The sequence below is a fragment of the Podarcis vaucheri genome (genome assembly GCF_965113315.1).
Source record: "Podarcis vaucheri genome assembly, chromosome: 2".
NCBI classification, from domain to species: Eukaryota; Metazoa; Chordata; class Lepidosauria; order Squamata; family Lacertidae; genus Podarcis; species Podarcis vaucheri.
In genome coordinates, this window is record NC_138760.1 from 24,454,007 (window position 1) to 24,478,570 (window position 24,564).

A 24,564-nucleotide genomic window follows, 5' to 3' on the forward strand; every position below is an offset into this window, starting at 1 on the left:
CAGCTCCTGGTCAAGCACTGAGTTCTAGTTCTGCTTTCCGTTGCTTGCAGTGACGCTCTGTCTAACCTCTCCCCTAGTTATGACAGGACAGGGAGTTTGGAGATTTTGTGGTTTTGCTCTTCCTGTTCTGTGGATTAATTTAGCCTTTATCTGAGGGGATTTTGTACCAGAATCTCTGATTAACGTCTTCCCCTTGTCCAGGGTACACGGATGTTTGTAGGGGAAAGGTCGGCTCCTAATTTGCTGTTCCAAGCAGTTTGCAGTTAGCTAAGGCACAGCTTCCCTTTGATTCAAAATGGATTATAAAATACTGTAAGCCCTGATTATGTGTGAGCATATATGAATATATTGATTACTGATAACTGATTATATGGATAGCATAGGGGTAGCCCTTCTTCCTTGCCTCACTGTGATTAGAAGTGGTATGGAATGGCTTGGCTTTCTGCAGACAGAATGAATGCCCTTCTGTCCTTCCTTTCCATTCCCTGTTTTTTGACAACCCCTTGCCTTTTTGAGATAATGCATGTGAAAAGATATTTTTTTCAATTACGTTGGTTTCTTTACAAGTCTTTGTAAATGTATAGGCTTACTTCATCTTTACATACAAATATTGAAGTGCCTTATATTGGAATTCTAGACTCAGAGGAATTTAGACAACTTAGAAAATTATTTTTTTTGTTCTCTCCGTCAGACTAACTACGTATTTGGATGTACAGCGCTGCCTGGAATATTTGGGCTACTTAGGATATTCAATATTGACTGAACAGGAATCGCAGGCATCAGCAATTACAGGTAACAGCCTACAATGCTGCGCTGTATTTTGGAAGGATTTTAGAAAACAATTTTTTCACTGCTTAGTTTCCTTTTCCCTTTCAATTGAGGATGTGCAACATCAAAGGGCAGAGTGGCAAGCCGTGAAGTGATATACATGACACAAAAGGAGGGGAGAGGCATCTGCCTGTCCAATAATGTGTAGTTCAAAAAACATATGATTTTGTCCCATCCATCTTCTCCCCATCCCATCAAATCCACTTCATTGGCTACCATTTCTGGAGTGCTGGGTAAATAATGGTGCCAGTAATGCTGCATCAAAGTCCGCCCCCCCCCCCATTTGTTCTTCAGGAGACTTAGTTCAGCACCACTCATGAACCCCTCTGTCAAGTGCAGTCTGGGCTAAAGTAAATGGTTGTTGGAATAGAGCCAGGGGTGAGCAAACTTTTTCGCCGGGGGGGGGGCGGACTATATTTTTTTGGGGGGAAATGAACAAATTCCTATGCCCCACAAATAACCCAGAGATGCATTTTAAATCAAAGGACACATTCTACTCATGTAAAAACACGCTGATTCCCGGACCGTCCGCAGGCCAGATCTAGAAGGCGATTGGGCCGAATCCAGCCCCCGGGCCTTAGTTTGCCTATCCATGGGATAGACAGTTCTGCACAAAAAATGTTGGATGGTTGGCTAGTGAGCCAAGAGGGGCAAAGTGTTGCCAGGTCTAGAGCCTAAGCTGGCCGCTTGCCTTTAAGGGATATTTCTGCCAGTTGTTGCTTTGACCATGGCAGCAACATTGTGACTGTGTTAAAAGTTAGCAGTGAGCAAAGAGGTAGTGGACTGGGTATTGAATTTTGCATATCAGCTAGCTAATCATAGAACTGCAGAGTTGGAAGGGACCCTGAGGATCATGTAGTCCAACCCCTGCAATGAAGGAAAAAGCAACTGTCCCATGTGAGGATCACCATCCATTCTTCTCCCCTGTTGCTAGCTAGACCCATCCAGGGTACCTTTAGGCTATTGATGGTCCTATGTCCATATAATAAATGATCGATTGTACTTTTACAGTAGAGTATTTGGACAAATGTTTCCACTGTTTCCACTGTCACTTTAAAGCCCAAGGACAGCAGGCTCCAGGAAGTTAGCTGGGAAGTTCTGAAGAATTTAATTTAATCTCTTCTTAAGATTGTTACCTAGGAAATATTTGGTTATAATCCAGTTGGCTGCCAACTCTGTAACAATATAGGTAAAGGTAAAGCTAAATGACCCCTGGACGGTTAAGTCCAGTCAAAGGCAACGATGGGGTTGCGGTGCTCATCTCGCTTTCAGGCCGAGGGAGCCGGCATTTGCCCACAGACAGCTTTCTGGGTCCCTTTGCAGAAGTGAAACTGATCCAATGGAAGGAGGGGAAGAGACTTTTTTTGCCATTTCCCTCCTGCACCCCCCCAGTGCCATTTCTCACACTGTTCTTGACCTCCCCCATCCTCCAGATTTCCATGGAGCATCCGGTTAGCTAAGTTCTCTGGATCCCAAACTCTTGATTCTTTTATGGTTGTGCGCATTGTTACAAAGCATAGTATTCCTGTGTCTGTAATATGTACATCTGTGTGAAATCTTCTCTCTCTCCCTCCCCCCTTTTAAAAGTAACTAGAGATAAAAAGATTGACCTGCAGAAAAAACAGACTCAGAGGAACGTGTTCAGGTGCAATCTAATTGGGTTGAAAGGCTCTGGAAAAAGTGGAGTCCTCCAGGCATTGCTTGGAAGAAACCTAATGGTAAGAATTCTTCTGTTCTTTATTAACAGTTGGTAGCCTGTGACACTAAAACAGTACAGTCATACCTCGGGTTACAGACGCTTCAGGTTGCGTTTTTTCAGGTTATGGACCGCCGAAACCCGGAAGTACCGAAATGGGTTACTTCCGGGTTTCGGCGGTCGCACATGCGCAGAAGCGCTAAATCGCAACCTGCGCGTGCGCAGACGCGTCACTGCGGTTTGCAAACATGCATCCCACACGGATCACGTTCGCAGCGCGAGTGTCCACTGTATTGTGGTTAGGCAGTCTCTGCTGCCTTGCAAACATACTTGCAAACTAAACTCTTTTCACAATCTATCCCTTCTTTTGCTGCTTCTCTTTCATTCGCCCCCTGTTTGTCTGCTCCCTCTTTCTGAGGTGATGGAGAACTGGTCAGTATTGAGGCTGTTTCTCAAAGGCTAGAAGAAGTGTCTAGGGTACTTCCACAGGACTTATTCTCTGGGTTTGAATTATGGCCAAGAGAGAAAGCGACAGGTTTTCTCTAGAGTGCTCCATCTGGAGCACTGCAGAGCTGCTGCTGCGGTGTGTGTTTGTCAGAGTTCCCGCAATATCTTCTGAGAGAATCCCAGAGTCCGCCAAGCACTTCTGAGATCTTGAAAGCTCTTTCCACACCAGGAAAACGCAGCGCAAAAGGAGCATTTAAACTCTCTGCCTTGCATGCAGTTGATTTGCGGGATTTCAGCTGGCCGGTTTTCAGCCACATAAGGTTGAAATTGTGCGAGTTAATTGCACACAAAATGAGATTGTACTCATTTTTTTAACACAGTTTTCTGCTGAGAGACTCCTGATTTATCTTTCGGCAATATAGGATTTGTTCTGTTCTGATTAAGTTTAAATTAGTTTGTTCATGAGAGAAGCATTTAAAATAATGGAATTCTTTTGTGCTTTCAGAGACAGAAGCATATACGTCCAGAGCACAAATCTTATTATGCAATTAATACAGTCTATGTGTATGGACAGGAAAAATACTTACTGGTAAGACTATATCATTATATTGATATATTAATATGAAGCATTATTCTTTCATGCCTCTTTTCAAAGTACCAGTGGAATTGTATAAAAGTTTTGCAATCCATTTAGTATACAAAAAAAGTGCAGTTTTTACTTCTGACACCATATAAACGCAATTGTGAAACATCTTGCTATTTAGAAATTGAAAGCTGAAACTGCTTTCTATCATGAGACTTGTTTTTTATGCACTGGTTTTTGGCTTTGTCCAGTTCGGGCTTTGATTTGTAATACAGTATTTCACAGGTGAAATTGTATCTATAATAGGGCTGCCATAGTCCAGAATTTCCGGAAATCAGAAAAAATGTTCAGGAAAGCCCGGGCGTATGGCAGTGTCAGAAGTGTTGGTTTGGGGGCAAATTTCCTATAAAAAAACACACCTTTTGTGTCGGGATTTTTACTTTTTGAAATATGGCAACTTTAAATTCTATATTATGCTGAGCTGATTCATGGTGGTGAAATCTTCAGGCACAGATGTATTAAGGCTGGGTCATATTGTGCATTCACTATCCCTGCTTCTTTAGCAACTGCACCTATTTTTCCACTGCCACATGCCTTCCTTTATACAGCAGCCTTAAGGGCTATCAAGTACACACACAGTTCCTTTCTGCCACCTAACCCTTAACTGCTGAAGCATTTGCCTGCTGCCTTAGGATTGGATAGGCTATGAAGAAATGGTTGAACAATGATATGCTGCTGTCAGATGGCAAGTGTGGCTGCTCACGAGTAACCAGGCAGGATTCCGACCTGTCTTTTACAGGTTTTATTTAGGTGCAAACTACAGTGGTGTCTCGCAAGACGAAAAGAATCCGTTCTGTGATTCTCTTCGTCTAGCGGTGTTTTCGTCTTGCGAAGCAAGCCCATTGACGGATTAGCGCTATTAGCGCTTTTAGCGGCTTATCGGATCAGCTGATAAGCGGCTTAGCGGCTTAGAAAAAGGGGGGGAAAGAGAAAAAAAACCAGCAGGAACTCGCAAGACATTGTCATCTTGCGAAGCAAGCCCATAGGAAATTCCACAGGTACCACTGTAACATGGATGTAGACAGCATCTACTTATAGAGATCGGCCACTCTTAGTAGGAGAGGAAGAGTTCTTGGAGTGAATGTGCCTGCGTGCATATATGTGTGTATTTTAAATGCAGTCAGTGATCTTTTCCTATGAATTCAACAGGACATACATACATACATACATACATGCTGCATAAAGAAGCCACAAATCAAGAGTTACCATTGCAAATGACCTATGGGATATGTCTGCAAACATCACTATTCGGAATACTGGGTAAGATGCAGACTTGCTGGCATATAACTGCCTGTACTTACACATCCTGGTAGATCAAAAGTCACGTGCCATGCATTTCATTGTCCCAAAACCACTTTAAATGTGGATGTCAGGGAACTGCTATCAGAATAGGGGCGGGAAACAGAGGGGCAGTTGTGTTACAGGGAGCCTCTGGAAATCTTGCGAAGCAATTCCTCTTCCGGTGATGAGGAAAACCCCACCTCCAGTGGGGAAGAGGTGAAAGGACCAGAGGATGCTGGTGGGAGCCTCAGCACCGCTCCTGGCAAAGCCGGCCAGGAGGGAAGCACGCCCCTCCATCACCCACCCTGCACAGAAGTCTAAAGAGCAAAGAGGGAAGGAAGAGGCAGGCCTAACGAGGCTTTTATGCTGGAGGAGGTCCAGGAAACAGGCACTCCCGGATTCTGTTAGCGACTGAGGCAGACATGAACTTTGGGGTTCTGCACTGTAAATACAGTGGTGCCCCGCAAGACGAATGCCTCCCAAGACGGAAAACTCGCTAAACGAAAGGGTTTTCTGTTTTTTGAGCTGCTTCGCAAGACGATTTTCCCTATGGGCTTGCTTTGCAAGACGGAAACGTCTTGCAAGTTTGTTTCCTTTTTCTTAACACCGTTAATACAGTTGCGATTTGACTTTGAGGAGCAACTCATAGCACGCAGTGTGGTAGCCTTTTTTGAGGTTTTTTAAGACTTTGGTGATTTTTGAAGCTTTTCCAAAACGTTTCCGACACCGTGCTTCGCAAGACGAAAAAAATCGCAAGACAACAAAACTCGCGGAATGAATTAATTTCGTCTTGCGAGGCACCACTGTAGTTGCATTTGGGTACATTTAAAAGAAAAATGGGGGGACCTGAATGTGAAAGCAAAGAAGTATGCTTGATGCTTGCAAAGTATATTTCATAATCTTTTATCTCTTCCCCCCCTCCCCTTAGTTGCATAACGTTTGTGAATCTGACTTCTTATGTGATTCTGAAATCATGTGTGATGCTGTATGCCTAGTTTATGATGTCAGCAACCCAAAATCCTTTGAATACTGTGCCAGAATTTTTAAGGTTTGTATGTTTTACGTGTCTCTTCTAAGAGTTACAAAAAATCTAGAAAATAAATGCACACAAAAAAAATACGTATCTTTTAGCAGTATAACAAATAAATGTTGCAGAAACATGCAGGTATTGTAAATAATACGTCAAATGCATTTGACTCAAGATAGTTTGTCTCCGCCCCCTTCCCTCTAATCTCTCTATATCTTATGTTACAAGAGGGAGGGGAATCATAACCTGAACTCCATGGAAGAAGGGGAGTATAAACAGGTTACTATCATCAGGGATGTATTGGCAGGAGATTTGGACTAGATGGCTTTTTGAGATACCTGTGATTCTCACCTGTACTTGGCAAAGGGAAGTATGATAGGTTTCCTCTTAAGGCTGCTTCACATGCAACAGGATTCTTACAGGAATAACGTCTACATTGAAATTTGCAGTAATTGTGCATGTGCACACATTCTGTGTGATTCTCCTTCACTTGCATGGATGCTCTGGGAAGCTTTTATTGACTGCACCTTCTTAGCAAATGTATACACACTGATTTATAGTGTTCAGGATAATTCCATATGGAGTCTAATTTGGTACTTTATTTTGCGAGGGAAGCATTTATCATAAAAGTAAAGAGATTTCAGGCATCATTCACAATATTTCCCCAACAAATAGTTTCTTGTGTAACTTCAAACATTTCAGAATATCAAAGATTTCACCAAATTCGATTCAGATAACAACTTCAGATTAAAAAGAATCATATACCTCAATGCGGCATTTTCAGCATAGCTGCTCCCAAAAACTATCTTCATTGGAGAAGTGCTATGGACTATAATATATAGTTGTACTTGGCTCCTGAACGCCGCAAACCGGGAAGTTTGCAAACTTTTTTTGGAAGTTGAACATTCGACGGGGCTTCCGCAACTTCTGATTGGCTGCAGGAAGCTCCGCACTTTGGTTTCCGAACATTTTGGAAGTCGAACGGACTTCCGGAATGGATTCCATTTGACTTCCAAGGTACGACTGTACTGAATTTTTTAATTTTTTTGCTGGCTCAGTCTCAATTTCATATCTAAAGAAGCAGTACATATAGATTATTTTCATTCCTTAGGCTGAATGATGCATTCTAGTCCACACTTCTCTAAGTTTCCGAACTTCTATGTCACATTAAGCATTTGTATACAACAGTTTTGGGTTTAACTCTCTGTAAGAATCCAAAAGCAGTCTTGCTTTGTGATTGCGGGACATGGGTTGTGAGATTATTGTTTGCAGAAAAGCTTATAGAAAGCCCTTTTGGATTTGCATAAGGACAGTCAGTGTGAATAAGTAGATTCTATGAATTTTCCCCATTTGTATATGTTTTCTATTTTGTGTCTGTCTGTGTTTTGCTTTGTTTTTTATTTAAATATTTAGCAACACTTCATGGACAGCAGGATACCTTGCTTAGTGATAGCTGCCAAGTCAGACCTTCATGAAGTTAGACAAGAGTACAGCATTTCCCCGGCCGAATTCTGCAAAAAACACAAAATGCCTCCACCACAAGCCTTTTCTTGTAACACGGTTGATGCACCGAGTAAGGACATCTTTGTTAAGTTGACAACGATGGCCATGTATCCGTAAGTACTCAAAGAACCCCAGTATTCATAACTGCATGGATCATGACAACTTTGCATGTTGTTGTTGTTGATGTTGCCATAAGGATGGAACTCTGTGCCTCACTGAAATATGTGTTTAGCAACAGAGGGAGATGTTGGTGATGCAACTTAAACAAAGAATTTTAACGCTGAATTGGCCAATAAATGCAAGTAATCCAAATTAACTGCAAAAAGCTCCTGCGTACCAACTGTTGCACGTAATGTGATTTTGAGACGTTTGTCTGAATACATTGCAGAATCGCATCCAGCTTAAAGACATTGGGTTCTATTCTCTCCATAAATGCATGCACTGCCTTGCTCATTGTCATTACTCATTCATTAACGAAGAGTTTTGAGCATGTCCCAAGGAGACTGGACCCTCGTTTACTGGGAACCAAATCAAATCAAAAGACCCACCAAACAATTTCAAAACTAGATACAGTTAAAACGACCAGACAGACAGATGGAAGAAACCAAGGCAGTCATTTTGTTTTATCTAGGGCATAATGATCTTCGTTTCTTATAACCTCCGAAAGAAACTTTGCCAGGGCCAGGGTAATATCATTTGACCTGTCTTCTAAAAGATATTTAATGTGGGAGGCTTCGGATTTTCACGGCTAATTTGCCAGTAAGGGTTTGATCAGTTGATCCCTTGCTTGCTCATATTGCCCACAATGCAGTTGGATATTCTTCATGCAATCGACCTCCTGGGAACATAAACAAAGCCTATTCCGATAGGGGATGCCTCTCAGTCTGCCATTTAGAACTTCCGAGGGAAATACATTTAGTCTGGCTTTGGTAAATAAACGCTGATAGGTAGGTACAGACAAATTCCTAAGGTATGAGGATACCTGAAAGTCGTACCAGTATTGGATTCCAGCTGAGACCAGGCTACAAATTACATTAGATGGGGATCGCAGGTCGCTATGTGAGATGTCCCAAAGCCTTTGCCTCAGGGATTTAAGGGCAGTGTTACTGGGAACCAAAACAGGTATATTTACATGGGGGGGGGGGGACGACAAAACACAAGGCTTCAGGTAAAAAATTAGTATTTGCTTTTTGGAAGTCCCCAACACTGTATATTTTCACAGATGAAGAAGAGCCCAACCTCAAAATATAGACTTGAGAGAATTTGGCTCTCTTGGTGGTATCTGGTTTATCAGTGTACCGTATTTAGCACATTTCCTCAGTAGGCCTTCATAAATATATGGGCCAAGCTCCAAAGAATTGTGAAACTAGTTCCAGGTGTCCAAGGTGGCTCTGGGTTCAAGAGCCGCGCTCTATGCCACATGGCAAAACACTTCCAAAATGGAAGGGAATTGGAAACAGATTTAGAAACGTGACATGGTAGTCTGCTATTCAAAGAAAATTCCCCGAATCCTGCTAGATGTAGCCCAAGCTCTTAGGCATATGTAAACTCATTTTTTGGATCACAGTTATGTTTCACCACAGTGTTGCAGGGGGCAGCATGTTTCTCAAATCCTTTTTATTTATTTATTAGATTTATATACCTCCCTTCATCATAAGATGTCAGGGCGGTTCACAGAGTAAAATACAGGATAAAAACACGGAAAGAAGTAAAACAAAACAGGAAAGCAGTAACCTGACCTTCCCACAGACACATTTAAAAGGCTGTAGAATATTAATCAGCCAAAGGCTTGGTTGAAGAGGAATGTTTGCCTGGCACCTAGAAATATATAAAATACACATAAACATATTAGATATACAGTTGTACCTCGGAAGTCAAACGGAATCTGTTCCGGAAGTCTGTTTGACTTCCAAAATGTTCAGAAACCAAGGCGCGGCTTCCGATTGGCTGCAGGTAGCTCCTGCAGCCAATCGGAAGCTGTGTCAGACATTGGGGTTCCAAAGAACGTTCGCAAACCGGAACAGGCACTTCCTGGTTTGCGGCGTTTGGGAGCCAAAACGTTCGACTCGTAAGGCGTTGGGAATCCAAGGTACGACTGTGATATAATGAGGAACCACTACAGAGAAGGCCCATTCTTCTCTGTACAGAGAAGAACTACAGAGAAGACTACTTCTAGAGTGAAAAAAAAAGGCTCAGTTTTCTAGGGTGGGGTATAAATATTGGTGCACATACAGGACAGAGCAAAGACTTGTCAAATAAGAAGTACACAGTTTCAGCTTGAGACACTGGCGCAGTTCCAGTTGCCTTTCGGAATTGGCGCTCCTGGCAAGCTGGAAGCAAAGCAACTTGAAAGTATTTTTAATTCTCCTCTGTTTAAATAGTCACACTACTGCAAGTTACATGACACAAATCCTAATTACAATACTTACTTACAGCAGTAGTAACCTCTATAGAGTTGGGACACAGGTGGTGCTGTGGGTTAAACCACAGAGCCTAGGACTTGCCGATCAGAAGGTCGGCGGTTTGAATCCCCACAACGGGGTGAGCTCCCATTGCTCGGTCCCTGCTCCTGCCAACCTAGCAGTTTGAAAGCACGCCAGAGTGCAAGTAGATAAATAGGTACCGCTCCAGCGGGAAGGTAAACGGCGTTTCCGTGCACTTCTCTGGTTCACCAGAAGCAGCTTAGTCATGCTGGCCACATGACCCGGAAGCTGTACGCCTGCTCCCTTTGGCCAGTAAAGTGAGATGAGCGCCGCAACGCCAGAGTCGGCCACGACTGGACCAAATGGTCAGGGGTCCCTTTACCTTTACCTTTACCTTTAAGCTCTATAGCAGAGCTTTCCAGATTTTTCATGTTGGTGACACACTTTTTAGACATGCATCATTTCGTAACACAGTAATCCAGTTTTGCTAGCAAGGAGCATGGGGGCATGTGCGTGAGACACCTACACAAGGCAGCCGACACACAGTTTGGAAAGCTCTGCTCTATAGAATGGTAGATACTGATGTGAAAAAATGTGACACCCTCAGGAGGTTTCAAGCTGCACATTTGCTAAAGCAAGCTGGCCTACAGTCATGGTTAATACTGTCATTGTTTTCCACGATTCTTGCACCATATTTTCTCTAGCAGCACCATAGAAGTTCTCTTGCTTTTGTTTATCTCTCTTTTGGACCACACGTGTTGCTACTCAAATTAATAGCTAGCCTGCAGTTCATGTAGATGCTTGTGAGCCCAGAGATCGAATGCTTCTTAAAGTTGCTGTTTCTCACTAAGCATCTTGCTCTGTTGCCAAACAAGTTCAGTCCTCAGACTTTGTGAGTCTGGTAGGTCTAACCTTCTCTGCATTGTTGGTTTAGACATCGCTTAAAATGACAGGTTCATTATAGTACAATAGTGGATATTCAGTGCGATCCAAGACTTTACTGGAACAGGAACTTTTTATTTTATTTTTGTTTTTCATTTTTTCTGTGAGGGACCATGTGTTTGCCACAGGGACTCACCCTCCAGGGCTAACTACATGCCCTGTAAATCTTTCAATAAAGTTGGCAATAACCTTGTCCTCACATCTAGTAATCAAACGTAGAATACCTTCAAACATTCATTTTCAATTTTTTTGTCTTATAGTGAATGATTCATGGAGAATCAATTAATTCTCCCCCCTCCCCAAAACCACTTTTAATGTTCTGTGCTCCTGTGCATTTGAACATCATTGCTGAAGGGTTATGGCTGTCACTTGTTCAAATGGGTTAATTTGATTGCTTTCACCAGGAAGTCCAGATTTTGGGGGGGGATGCAGAGGACATCTTAAGTTCAGGCTCCTTTTTAAAAAAGTCTTCTTCAATGCATTTGGCCCAGCTGGAATAGTCAAATGTTTTGAGAAATATATGCAACAGTGTATTTGACTTTCTTACCTTCCCTTTCTCTTTCCCCAATTCTTAAGCATGTGTGTGTTGGTTGGGATGGAAGAGGTAAGGGTAGCTGTTGGCTTCATGAAGTTGTTCAGTTTCAGTAGCAGGAGAAAGGAACTGAATTCCGTTCTTTCTATGGATTGAGGAGGAGTTGCCTCTTGTTAAACAAGAGCATATTACATTCTGCTTCTCCTTCTAAGCTGTGTATAAAATAAAAGTTGAATCCCCCCTCCCTTCTCTCTCTCTTTCTCTTGTTGGGGATGCAGGCATGTGGGCACAATGCACTTTTCTAAAATAGTCTCCTCCTGGAAATCTGTACAACTTTAGCCTACCCTTGCCTCACTTTTCCCCGGAATGTAACCAGTTTTATCCTCACCACTCTTGGTTTTGGCTCAGCCCTGGTTTCTGCCTGAGATCTCAATTCCTATCCTTCTGTGTGTTTTTGCAGCCATGCCCGATTACGCTGTATGTGCAGCTGCAACAGGTGTACCTTTTGCATCTGTCAGAACCTCCTCAACTCAGACTTGCTGCAATCTGTAAAGAACAAACTCTTCACCGCAGTTCTTAACAGGTCTTTGATTTTTATTTACTAGGTACCAGGCGTGCTTTAAAAGTACTTTTATTAAAACAAATGGTTGAACTTTGTAACTGAGACACAGGCACTTTGCTCCATATCCATTGAGCAGGCAAATGTACCCGATATACAAGCTTTTCTCTTTAGGTCGTGCTTTTCCTAATTGGCATATTGAATCTCAGCCGTTTAGCAAGTACAACAATGTGAGTAGCTTCATGTAGCTTGCTAGAAAGCTTGGAGGGATGGGGACAAGCCCTTGCTAGTCATTTCATACAAAATAGCTGTACTATTAAATTTATATGCAACTTTGATGTAGATTTTAAAATTTCTATGTGCGGGCAAGTTAAGACATGAGAAACACTGTACAGCCCTGGTCAGCAACTAAGTTTCCCACAAGGCAATTTGGACAAGGGAGTGGACCGGTGGTACCCTCAACCATAAAAGTGACTTGCCATTGGGTTCTGTTACCTCTGAAACCATTTTCACCACGATTTTGCCTCTTGTTCAGCAACCAGGTGGCGAATTAACATCTTTTAGGAGTCTAGATTTGACCGAGAGCTTCCGGTTGCTGACCCCCACGCCCACCGTACAGTCTAAATGTGTGTATATTTTGGTTTATTGATACGAGTCAAAATCACTTCCAGAGTTTAGAGCACAAATGCTTGGTCCCTGCAAATGGATATGGTGCGATGAGATCTGTGGCATTAACAACAAATTCCTCCTTTAGAAAATAATCCCTACTTATATAAGTTTTACGAATGCAGCTGGGGCGAATCGTTCTCTGTTCAAGACATTCATATATATATATATATTTTAGAAAGTTACTAGCAACAAACTAACACTGGCTGAATATTTTTTTAGTACAGTAAGCCCGCAACTTGGATGCATTCAGCTTTATGAGCAAGGCAAATAAATAAATAATAATAACAATAAAGGGGCGGAAAGGTTCCAGAAAAAAGGACTTTGGCAATCCCACCTGCCATTGAACCCAGTGGCTTTAGATTATACGCGATTTTGGCTTTGGGGGCACAATCCTTGGAACGTGAGTTGCAGGCCTACTGTATTACACACAGTCCCGCAGCTTACCTACGCTGCTCCTTGTGTCTGCTAAATCTTTTTTTTCTTTTTGTGAACATAGAACAGGATTTGCCAGTGTTCACTAGTGACAGATCAGACCCAGCAGATGAATGGGAGTTTAAAATCAAAGTATATCTCCATGGCGTAGTACAGGGTTGGAGTTGCTGGGGCTGGAGCTGGGTTTTTCCCCTCCCCACCCCTGCAGCTAGGGGGAACTTGTTTAATAGACAACAGTATAGGATAATTATAATTCTTATATGCACTGGGAAACACCCTCCCCCCCAAAAAATCGTGATTTGCTTTACTGTGACATTCGCTCCATTGCGGTGGTCTGGAACAGAACTCGCAACATGTCCGAGGTATACCTGTGTACTCCCTTAGCTGGTAGCCTTGTTTTAGTGGCCTGTGGTTGGAAAGCAAAGTTTAGAATACATTCTGTATCTTGATTTGTGGAACGTCGGCTAGCAACCCACACAGGGTGCATGAAGGCAGTTGTGCTTTACAACGAACATTTCACCACAGCTTTCCGTTAACTGTCTGTTAGGAAGATCTGTAAGGAACATGGAGGTATTCATGCAGGGGGGGGTCTTCCATAGTCTGAACCCCTCACCCCCATACCTATGCCGCTTGTTCCTTCCAGCTGCTGAGCTAGCTATTAACTGCAGCTGGGAAACTTAAGTAGGAAGCCAGTCTCTCAGTGGTTTTTCAGAAGACTCCTGGATAGCTTAAGTGCTCATACCCAGCCTCCCTGCAACCCACGCAGGAAGAAGGAGGTCATTACCCTGACCTCTGTTTAGATTAGAGCATGGTACTGTGCCAGCGACAGGTCTCAAATCTTACATTTCTCCTCATTCAAGATGGGCACTCAAAATAAAATACAATCTCCTCTTGAGGGCAAGAGGGGACAGCAAGGTTGGGGGGCGGTTGTTTAGCCAGAGCTGGTTAGGCAGAATCTGAACTTGGAGCAAGAGGATAAGGATCTTTCCCCCTCGATCCCCAGATAACTTTCTGTCTTCATTTTTTTGAGACCCAGGCCTGTCTGGCTCCTTTTTTTGTACCCACGGCTCTTCCACAAAATAAGCATTGCTACACATAGACATTAGCAAGTCAGGCTTGACTAGATGATTTCATTCTGAACCTAATCTTTCAGACGTTTTGGGTGTGGCTGTGTTTGCATGGAACAGCATTCAGTCATGTGAGCTCCCACTCAGAGACTGAAGTGGCACAGTGCAGACACCCAGTTTTTCACCTCAGCCACTGTTTATGAGAACCTTGGCTTGAGAAGTTGTTGGACACCAGCTCCCATCAGCCCCAGGCAGCATGACCAATCGTTATGGATGATAGACACACCGGAACTACGAGAATCTTAGGTTCTTTGGCTAAGAGAGACCTGCACCTGAAATTTGGGAAGGCTACAGGCAATGTCATCTAACTTTGTTAAAATCTGGTTCTGAATAAGAACAGAGTACAGTACAGAGTACAGAGACCACATAACACCGGTCTTGAAAGACCTGCATTGGCTCCCAGTACGTTTCCGAGCACAATTCAAAGTGTTGGTGTTGACCTTTAAAGCCTTAAACGGCCTCAGCCCAGTATACCTGAAGGAACGTCTCCACCCCCATCGTTCTGCCTGGACCCTGAGGTCCAGCGCCAAGGGCCTTCTGGCAGTTCCTTCATTGCGAGAAGCAATGTTTTTCAGAAAGCTGTAGGGAACCAGGCAGAGGGCCTTCTCGATAGTGGCGCCCGCCCTGTGGAACGCCCTCCCATCAGATGTCAAAGCAATAAACAACTACCTGACATTCAGAAGACATCTTAAGGCAGCCCTGTTCAGGGAAGTTTTTAATGTGTGACATTTTAGTGTATTTTTGGTCTCTGTGGAAGCCACCCAGAGTGGCTGGGGAAACCCAGCCAGATGGGCGGGGTACAAATAATAAATTATTCTTATTATTATTACAGTCATACCTTGGTTGTCGAATGCCCTGGAACTCGGACATTTTGACTCCCGAACGCCACAAACCCGGAAGAGATTGTTTCTGTTTGTGAATGTTATTTTGGAACCCGAACGTCCAATGGGGCTTCCATGGCTCTGATTGGCTGCAGGAGCTTCCTGCAGCCAATCAGAAGCCGTGATTTGGTTTTTGAACGTTTTAGAAGTCGAACGGACTTCCAAAACGGATTCCGTTTGACTTCCAAGGTACGACTGTATTCTAAACCTCCACTTCTTTGGCTCCTCCTTATTTGTGTACAGTATCTGCCTTGCATATATGCACTCAGAACAAAAAAATGGGGATCTGTCACCTCTTGAGTGCATATGCAAAACTGCCTGCAGGTTTTCAGGATGTGAGCATAGCCTATCTGGGTTTTGCTATATCCCCCGCTGCGCCCATTTTACTACCTGTGGGAGGTTTATGTGTGAGTCCCATAGAAAGAACAGTGTGATAAGTGGTTCTGCAGTTTCAGAGAACAGCAATAGTTCTTTTCTCAGGAAACTTCAGAGTATTCGTGCCTCTCCTCTATATATCTCACTGATCTCAGTGGGACTCTTCGAGGTAAAGGAGGAGAGCATTGCAGCCTTGAATTAGAGCTGACACACTTTTAGACACACATTAGGCACACTTTTAATCTTTGTGATGGAACTGTTCCCAAAAAGAAAGTGTATTCCGTTAATTGAGGTCTTATGAAAATGAATTTCTGGACCATAAGCCTGGAAGTTTAATGATACTTTATTCTAGCTGGTAAGCGGGGAGCTGCAAGACTGAAGTTGTAAGCCTCATGTCACCCTTGGGGGTGGAGTGGGCAGCTGTGTGGGGGGGCAGAGGCAAAAAGCCTACAGTATGCTTCACAGGAACTTTTAACAAGTGCTCTGGATCCACAGACCTTTTAGAAAGAAATTACAGTTGTGCCCCGCAAGACGAATGCCTCGCAAGACGGAAAACTCGCTAGACGAAAGAGTTTTCCGTTTTGGAGGTGCTTCACAAAACGAATCTCCTCTGGGCTTGCTTCGCAAGACGAAAATGTCTTGCGAGTTCCTGCGGGTTTTTTTTCCTTCTCCCCCCCTTTTTCTAAGCCGCTAAGCCGCTTATCAGCTGATCCGATAAGCTGCTAAAAGCCGCTAATAGCGCTAATCCGTCAATGGGCTTGCTTCGCAAGATGAAAAAACCGCTAGACGAGAACGGATTCTTTTCATCTTGCGAGGCACCACTGTATAAAGATGGAAAATCACTGCAATGCTGAAGTATATCCTGTAGTGCAGGGGTGTGGAGCCTTTATCAGCCAAAAGGCTGCACTCTTTTCTGCACTCTTTTCTGTTGCCATTGGTGGGCGGGGCCAGAGGCAAAAGTGGGAGGAGCAGCTAATGATTACCTTTATATAGCCGTCTATTCTTTATTGTTTCTTCTGAACAAGCAAGAAACATTGACATATTCAAGGACAGATTCCAGGAAGGCAAAAATGCCCAAGGTATAAAGCAGACTGTGTGGCCTGGGGAAAGTTTTGTGGGGCAAAATAAAGGGTCTGTTATTTGGCTGTAGGTTCACCGCCCCTGGCACAGTTGAATGCAGTAGTCTTGGTTTGAGCTTTCCAGGAATTCTGACTTTATAGAGTTGATTAGGAACAAATACTGTACACCACATGCCTTCGATAAAACAGTTGAGCCATGCTGGATTATTTTTGTTTCATTCATTTTCTCCTTTAGGTGTTCATTTTCATTTGTCTGGCTGGCATTTACTCTACTCTTGCTGCATTCTTGTGCCTCTCTTTGAAAACGACGTTTCTGAGTGTGCCTTCTAATTCCTCGTGCGTGTGTGTGCTTCTAATCCATCAGCTTGGCTGTTTCCATTTGGTTGTCTGCATGTCTTGTGTATATTGGAGGCTGATGTTCTGTGTCTGCTTTGTTCCTCTGTTATGATTAGTGTTTTACTCTGGCCTGAATCCCTTTATGGGTAAAGTTGAAGCTCAATATGATGGTGGGAATTTCCATCTGAGAGGTCACCCCCCCATCTTGATTCTTTGAAGCTGAAAGCCTATTGGAAAGGCTTTTTCTTAAAATAAATATAGATTGATCATTGTGTTAAAAAAAGAAGATGCAAAAGCCCAAGTGTTTTCATTTTTGTGAGTTTCATAAATGGAAAAGAGCTACGCATCTCCAGTTACATGGAATCAATATCTTGGTATGTTGCGTTGATTATGCGCTGAGCCAAGAATGATTACAACTAGTGTTGGAGAGCCATCTTTATCTCTCACTTTAAATTACCGTATTTTTCATTGTATAGGACTGAAAAATAAGTGTATAGGCGTTGTGTTTTTACAAAAAAAAAAGGTTTAAAATTGGGGCTCGCCTTATACACGGGTAGTGCTGAGGGGTGTTTTCTTAATTTGGAGTCCCCCAGAATTGGGGGTGTCTTATACATGGGGGTGTCTTATACACAGGAAAATACGGTATATCCTCACTTTATGCTCTCTACCACCCTGAAGTTTTTTTTTAAATGTTACAGTTCTTTGGCTTGTTTCCCTTTCTGATGCTGTGGGAAATGATTATGCTTCCCAATTTCTTTGCCCCCTCCCAAAGGTGTGGCGTTGGGACTACAAAGATCAGGAAAAAAACCAACATGGTGCCCTTCACATATTGTCAGACTCCAACTTCTAACTGGTTTGGGATCATAGGAATTGTAGTCCAGGAACCATAGTGACTAGCCTTGGCACACATGGCATTTGAATTTACGAGTGCCTGTCATTGTTGTGTGTGGCAGGGCCTTCATTTCTTCTCTCCAAGCTCCTATACCTCTCGACCCACAACGTTGCCTTCATTTGAGGGTTGTCTTTGATGTGCTTGAGTCATCCTCCCTCCATCTTCATGAATGGCCAATTGGTAATTGCAAGTGTGACACTTGATTGGACAAGAGGTTGGATTATCAATTCAACCCGCAATATTGATGGCAAGATGAGCTGTATCCTTCTTTGTATGAAGTAATGTGTAACTGGGGGCTTATGAAGCCTCCCCACATTTTATAAGCCTTACTGTATGTCCTCCTGAGTTCTTAAGAGTAGATGTAAGTCTGTGCAATCCTGATCCTGATTATTCATTTGGTTTGTCTTTGGAAGAAAGCTTGTCAATATTGTGCTTACTCTTTACCCTGGCAGACCCATTACAACTCAGTAGTAGACATACAACTGTAGGCAGGTAAAATAAATAATTAGGCCAAATCAAATACTTGCCGTCTATTTTCTTTTCCCTTTTTTCAGGAGGATCTCCCCCATCTTGTTGCCAACAAGCTCCCAAATTTCTTTTTAAACTCTCTTGAATTCAGAGAATTATGAGAAAGTGTGGTTGAAGAGAATAAAAGATCCAATTTCCCCTCTGATTGACAGAGTTTCAAAAGTGCAACAGGTTAGGATAGGCTTTTGAAAAGGAATCTAGGAAGAAAAAATAGTGGATGTGTATCTTGGCATTGTGACATGAATGTGTGGCAAAATCTGTCAGATAACTTAGCTGTGTGCAGTCACAATCAAGGAAAGAAATGGTTGTAGAATTCTGCCTAGTGGGAACTGCTGATTAATTTGCTGCTATGTGTATGACTTATCTGGGCGTTTAAAGGCAGGTTAGTGATATAAAGCTTTCCTCATATTTAGCGTGCAGGAAGTCCGGAGTCTTGTCATAACTCTTCCCAGTTTTCTAGTTAAGGCTACTAAAACTTTGAGGGAGCGAGGACTGAACAATGCGTTAGACCAGGGGTCAGCAAACCTTTTCAGCAGGGGGCCAGTCCACTGTCCCTCAGACCTTGAGGACTATATCTTGAAAAAAAATATGAAAGAATTCCTATGCCCCACAAATAACCCAGAGATGCATTTTAAATAAAAGTACACATTCTACTCATGTAAAAACATGATGATTCCTGGACCTTCCTCGGGTTGGATTTAGAAGGCGATTGGGCCGGATCCAGCCCCCGGGCCTTAGTTTGCTTACTCATGTCTTAGTCATCTTGGCTTCTGCATGTTCCTGGCTTGTTGAATAGCAACACATTCCCAGGCAAAACTAATGGTTCTGCTCAGTTAATGCTGCTGGTGTGATAACTTGTCTTATGACTGCTAGTTAGCACAGTTACTGTGTTGAATTGACAGTGTACACTCTGCTTACAAAATAGAATATCTGTTGCTTTTGTTTGGAAAGCACACACTGCTTTTATTAATATAAAATGCTTGTTTTGTTGATTAAATAGAAATGATCTTTCTGAAACATTGGTAAACCCTTGTGCATGTGCTATTAAAAAGGGAATGTAAAAGCCTAATGCACTATTAATACTCTACCTGTATGATCTAAAGAGATTTTATAGGGTATTAAAGTTGCACTGTAAATGGCTTTGTAAAACTTTCCTGCTTAGCCTAAACAAGTTGAAGCCACGGTTCCATAATCACATAAGGTACTAATACATAATCCAGCTATTGGTTTATATCCCTCGTCCCCTTTGAAATCTTTAGAAGGAAAATAATTTGTGCTTTAATCCTGGAGGCACTGTGTGCAAGTGACTCCCATGTTTTGAGAAATTGGTTGATTACCTGCCCTGGATGGGGCTGCACTTCCTTTGTAGGAGCAGGTATGCAACCTTGGGGGGCTTCTGGACCCTCTTTTGTCACTGGAGGCCCAGGGAGCCTCAGTAGCTAGAAGCACCTTTTACCAGGTGTGCCTGGTACAACACATACAGTGGTACCTTGGATCCCGAACGCCCTGGAACTCGGACGTTTTGGCTCCTGAATGCCGCAAACCCGGAAGTGATTGTTCCGGTTTGCGAACGTTCTTTTGGAACCTGAACGTCTGATGGGGCCTCCGTGGCTTCCAATTGGCTGCAGTAGCTTCAGCCAATCAGAAGCTGCAGTTTGGTTTGCGAACGTTTTGGAAGTCGAACAGACTTCCGGAATGGATTCCCTTCGACTTCCAAGGTACAATTGCACAACTGTTCTGGAGCAAGAGACCCTGACCACAGCGGTTTGGGCATCAGTGACTTAAAAATTGGATTACTGCAATGCACTCTATGTGGGGCTTCCCTTGGGCTTGATCCAGAAACCACAGTTAGTACAGCAGCTGATAGGAGAGAGATCCTGTCAGCAGATAACGCCTGTGCTTAGAGATATGCAGTGGTTGCCGATTTGTTACTAGGCCAAGTTACGATGGGTATATAAAGCCCTTGACACCTTGTGTACTTGCAGGATTGCCTTCCTCGACCGCGTTGATACGTTTTCAATTACTTGTTCTTTAACTCTTATTGATCATTTTAATATAGTTACTGTCAAGCAGTATATAAATTTTGTGAAATAAATAAGATAAATGGAATATATCTGCTTGTGCTGGCACATGCTGTGTGCTTGTTCTCAGAGCATCTCTGCTGTCACAGGAATTTTTTGGATGAAATTGTTAGGGTTTCAGTTCTTAGAGGCTAAAACTAAACTTGAGACTGGCTGTTCCAACAGTTAAGTAGTGCAAAAGTACCCTAAGCACCCTTCAAAGTCAGCACAGATATATTCTGGTCTTAGGAAAATATGTTTGAAGTGGCCCAAACTTAAGTTTTTAGAAAATGCATATGGATGAAACATATATCTTTGGGTAAACAGATGCTTTCTTGGCTGTTTTCCTACATCACCATCCCCAGTTCTCAAATACGTTTCAAAATAAAGAGCTTTGCTTATGGATGGCATTTAGCTGGCTGGGAGTGGCTATTCTTCCCTTCTTTCATTTTGTACTTTGAGGGCACGAATACCTGAATACGGATATTATACACATGAAGTGCACAGCAATGTGTAGAATTAGATTAACACCTTTTTAAAAACGGGGGGAAATCCTTTGCCAGCTGCTGCTTCTGAGGTGTTTTAGACGCACCTTAATTCTGTGTGTGACTTTATGGGGCATGCTTCTGAATATGAGAAGTAAACAGTGAGAATCTGCTCCCAACACACTGTAAGAAAGCTATTTGCTTTCTTTCTTTATGAATATTTCGTATGAACAGAGTATGTATGCCTTGAGTATGTTTGCCTTGCCTAGCGAATGGGGATCTTAAGGTAGCTTCCTGTATATTTAAACCACAGTAGAATAGACAGTAGGGATGCTGGTGGCGCTGTAGGTTAAACAAGAGCCTAGGAGTTGCTGATCAGAAGGTCGGCAGTTCGAATCCCCGTAACGGGGTGAGCTCCCGTTGCTCGGTCCCTGCTCCTGCCAACCTAGCAGTTCGAAAGCACGTCAAAGTGCAAGTAGATAAATAGGTACCGCTCCAGTAAACAGCGTTTCCGTGCACTGCTCTGGTTTGCCAGAAGCGGCTTAGTCATGCTGGCCACATGACCCGGAAGCTGTACGCCGGCTCCCTCGGCCAATAAAGGGAGATGAGTGCCGCAACCCCAGAGTCGGCCACGACTGGACCTAACGGTCAGGGGTGCCTTTACCTTTACCTTAGAATAGACAGTGGCACACTCACACAATAGACAGTGGTACACTTAGAATGAAACCAGGTTTTGTGATGAAAACAGGCTGTTCCCAGGCTCATGTACCCCTCTTAATGCTAATGAGGGACCAAGGGGACATTTGGTTAACAGCCCATTCTCCTCTGTGCATGTCCCAATTGCTATTTTTGCTTTGTTGCTCCAGCTAGTCTTGAAGACCCTGGGAGCATTTGTAGGGTGAGAATTAGTTGGCAGAAGAAACACCAAGCACCTCGATCCAAATGCCCTCTCCTCATTTTCATTTAGTAGCAGGCACATTTCGGAAACCTGTTTTGTGGCGTAACGTTCTGCCCTTATGATGGCACCACTTGACCTTGCACAGTAATTCTATGCTTTATTCAAAAAAGCAGTGTTTCCATGCATACTGTAAAACTAAACAAAGCAAGCATACAGAAGCACAACACAAAATCAGGAATAATGAGTGAGTGTGGATCCTTTTAATACTGGATCATGCATTTGAGAACCTTAAATCTCTATGCAAGCGGAAGGAAAACAAATAAAATACGGAACATTCGAGTTTGGAAGCAAAAAACAATCCATGTGATCTAACTTCAAATTTTCCCAACAGCCCTTCTGTAAAATTAAGGCACATTTCAGAGATAACAAACAAAAAGTTTTTTTGTGAGTTAAAAATATCTCTGAGGAATATCACCTGTTCTTTGGCAAGAATGCGGGATCAATTTCCGTGTCACCTGGCAATTCTTTTGCTTGGGATGGCTGTAAAAAAAAAAGTGAAAATACTTTCCTTTCCTTCCACTTTGATAATTAATTTTTACGTGCCACTTTAATAACCTGCACACAAAGCAAAGGCTCTCCTTGTTAAAAAACAGACTGATAGCTGACTTGTAAGCTGTGTTGGTGCGTAACTTGACTGTTTCTCGCCATGCCTTGAACTGCCCACTGTGTGCATGTGTGTAAAAAAGGTTAAGAGCCGCTGTAGCTGAATTGGGTGCCATGCTGTTGTCAGACGAGGAGAGCAGTATTGTTCACCAGGTGCACGCCGTCCGCTCTGTAGAGGATTCCATCTTCATGGAGTCATCCCTTGATCCTCAGTTACTTGAAGACAGGTAACACAATCTTAACTTAATCTCTCCCTAGAGGAGAAACTCAGACAATGCCTTGCTCTAAAAGACTTAGAACTAACCCCATGCTAGAAACAATTGCCATTAATCCGCTTGAAGTTCACCCCCCCCCCCAAAAAAAAAGATTTGGAGTTTGTCTGTAGGTGGTTTTGTACATGGCTTCACTGATCACCCGCAATAAATAGTCAAAGCACTTAATTTGCATGGGATTTCGAGATGTGCTTGAAGTGCTGCCTAGATCCCTGGAGAATCTGGTTTGACCTCCTTGTGTAACAGTGTGTAGCAGTTGTATAATCCCTGCTTTTATTGAAGGAGCCCTGGTCATTTTTGAATTTGCACTCCGAAACCTGCTCTGTCTGTTAGGGTGTGCGTGCACTTGGATGTCTGCCTCGTGTACTTTAGAAGTTTCCCCATTATTTCTAATTTTGATTTTAAAATGCCTAGGCCAGAAAATTCTTTCTAGCCTTTTGTTCTATAGGGCAGTCCTAAATCAGATCCGTAACACTCAATTTGAGAATCGCTGTGCCTTGAACTAAGGTCGCTGCAGTGACCTTTTTGCTTGAGACCGTGTCTGTCGCATTGTGGTAAGCCACCTTATTTTAGCCAGGCTAGCTGAGCATGCTCACAAAATGGTGCGTGTTGGGAGCTTCCAGGTCACTGGTTGTGTGTTTCCCTTTGGTCTTGTCAAGCTCATTGTGGCTTCCTTTCATCTACCATACCCATGCTCTTCTGTTGCATTTTGTTTTCCTCGTTTGCTATCAAGGCCTGGCTCACTAACCTCTTAGCTCACATTACTGTTTTTACAGCATTAGGAGTCCTCCAGTTGTGCCATTACTACACATGGGCCAAAAATGAAGATGATTTGGGAGGGCGATAATTTTGTAGTTGTCTACTGTACTAAGAAAATGCTGTTAACAATTTTTTTTGAAAGATGACATGGATTGAAGTTTTAAGGAAACATGCAAGAACATAAAAATATAATGCAGTCCCAGCAAACCAGGAAGCAAATGGGAATATTGCAGTTATAAAATAGGAAAATAAAATAAAAAAACTGCTCTTAACAACAACCACATGAAAGCCACCCAAGAGCACTTTTCCAGCCCCCCTCTCTAGGTGTTTTGCGAAGCTGATGATTACGGTAGCCTGGGAATCACCAGCGTGGGTTTGTGCTTATGTTATCTAAACCAGTCCTATGTATCCATAGAAACAGCTCCAGAGGGGAAGGGGTGAGCGCTAGGGAGCAGAGGGTAGACCTAGGAGGTTAAAATACCTATGGCCGGCCCTGATTGTGTGTTGTTTTGATATGATAAATACATTTACAGGCATTTTGCTGCTCTAGCTTTTGGAAAGTATTACACTTGTCAGTTCAAAATGGCCCATTTCATTGCATGAGAAAATAACAGCTTAAATTGTCAAAAGTCCCCCCAAAATGGGAGTTCAAGCATTTGAAATGAAGGCAAGACAATTTTAACACATTGACTGCAACACTTGAGCCCAATGCACCAGGAGATAATTATTGGTTATATCTTAGTGTGTAATTCTGCACCAACTTTCTATAGCCAAAGTATTTCCGCAAATCTGGTTTTCCCATTTTGAGAATTTTCTTGTAGCTCCAATCATCAGAGGCTTTCGCCAGTGGTGGAGGGGCAAGCAGACACTGCCAATTCCCCTCTTAAAGTCCCCAGGCACTTGCACTGCTCCAGAGGGTCTCTCGGACCCCGCGGAACAGGTTTCTAAGGCTTAATGGGGGCAGTCTGCAAAAATATTTCCAGCTCCACCCCTTTCAGCCAGCAATAGCTTCTACTGGATTAGAGTCTGTGCCATATATTGGCCTCTCAAATGAATGCATGAATCTTACTATCTTATGTTTGATTATTTATCACTTCTTTCTAGACTGCTTTGGGATCACAGGGCTGTTCATATTAACAGAACAGCAAACAGTACAAGAAAATCACTGAAGCCAACATATGCATTGAAACCCAGAAGTTCAAACACATTGAAAGTGTCCATCAGCAG

The 24,564-nt window shown here is 42.9% G+C and overlaps 1 protein-coding gene across 4 annotated transcripts in view; it reads left to right on the top strand.

Annotated features, from left to right (window-relative positions):
* RHOT1 (ras homolog family member T1) overlaps window positions 1-24,564 on the top strand; it is a 55,796-nt gene that overhangs the window by 28,659 nt on the left and 2,573 nt on the right. The window contains exons 14-20 of one of the 4 annotated variants that reach the window (XM_082212483.1): window positions 692-792; window positions 2,416-2,546; window positions 3,477-3,560; window positions 5,824-5,943; window positions 7,336-7,538; window positions 11,783-11,905; window positions 22,390-22,533. In XM_082212483.1, coding sequence (XP_082068609.1) covers window positions 692-792; window positions 2,416-2,546; window positions 3,477-3,560; window positions 5,824-5,943; window positions 7,336-7,538; window positions 11,783-11,905; window positions 22,390-22,533 — 906 coding nt within the window. Of the gene's footprint in view, window positions 1-691; window positions 793-2,415; window positions 2,547-3,476; window positions 3,561-5,823; window positions 5,944-7,335; window positions 7,539-11,782; window positions 11,906-16,679; window positions 17,069-22,389; window positions 22,534-24,564 lie in introns of those variants that run through there. The other 3 variants (XM_082212485.1, XM_082212484.1, XM_082212486.1) reach the window with 3 other exon arrangements.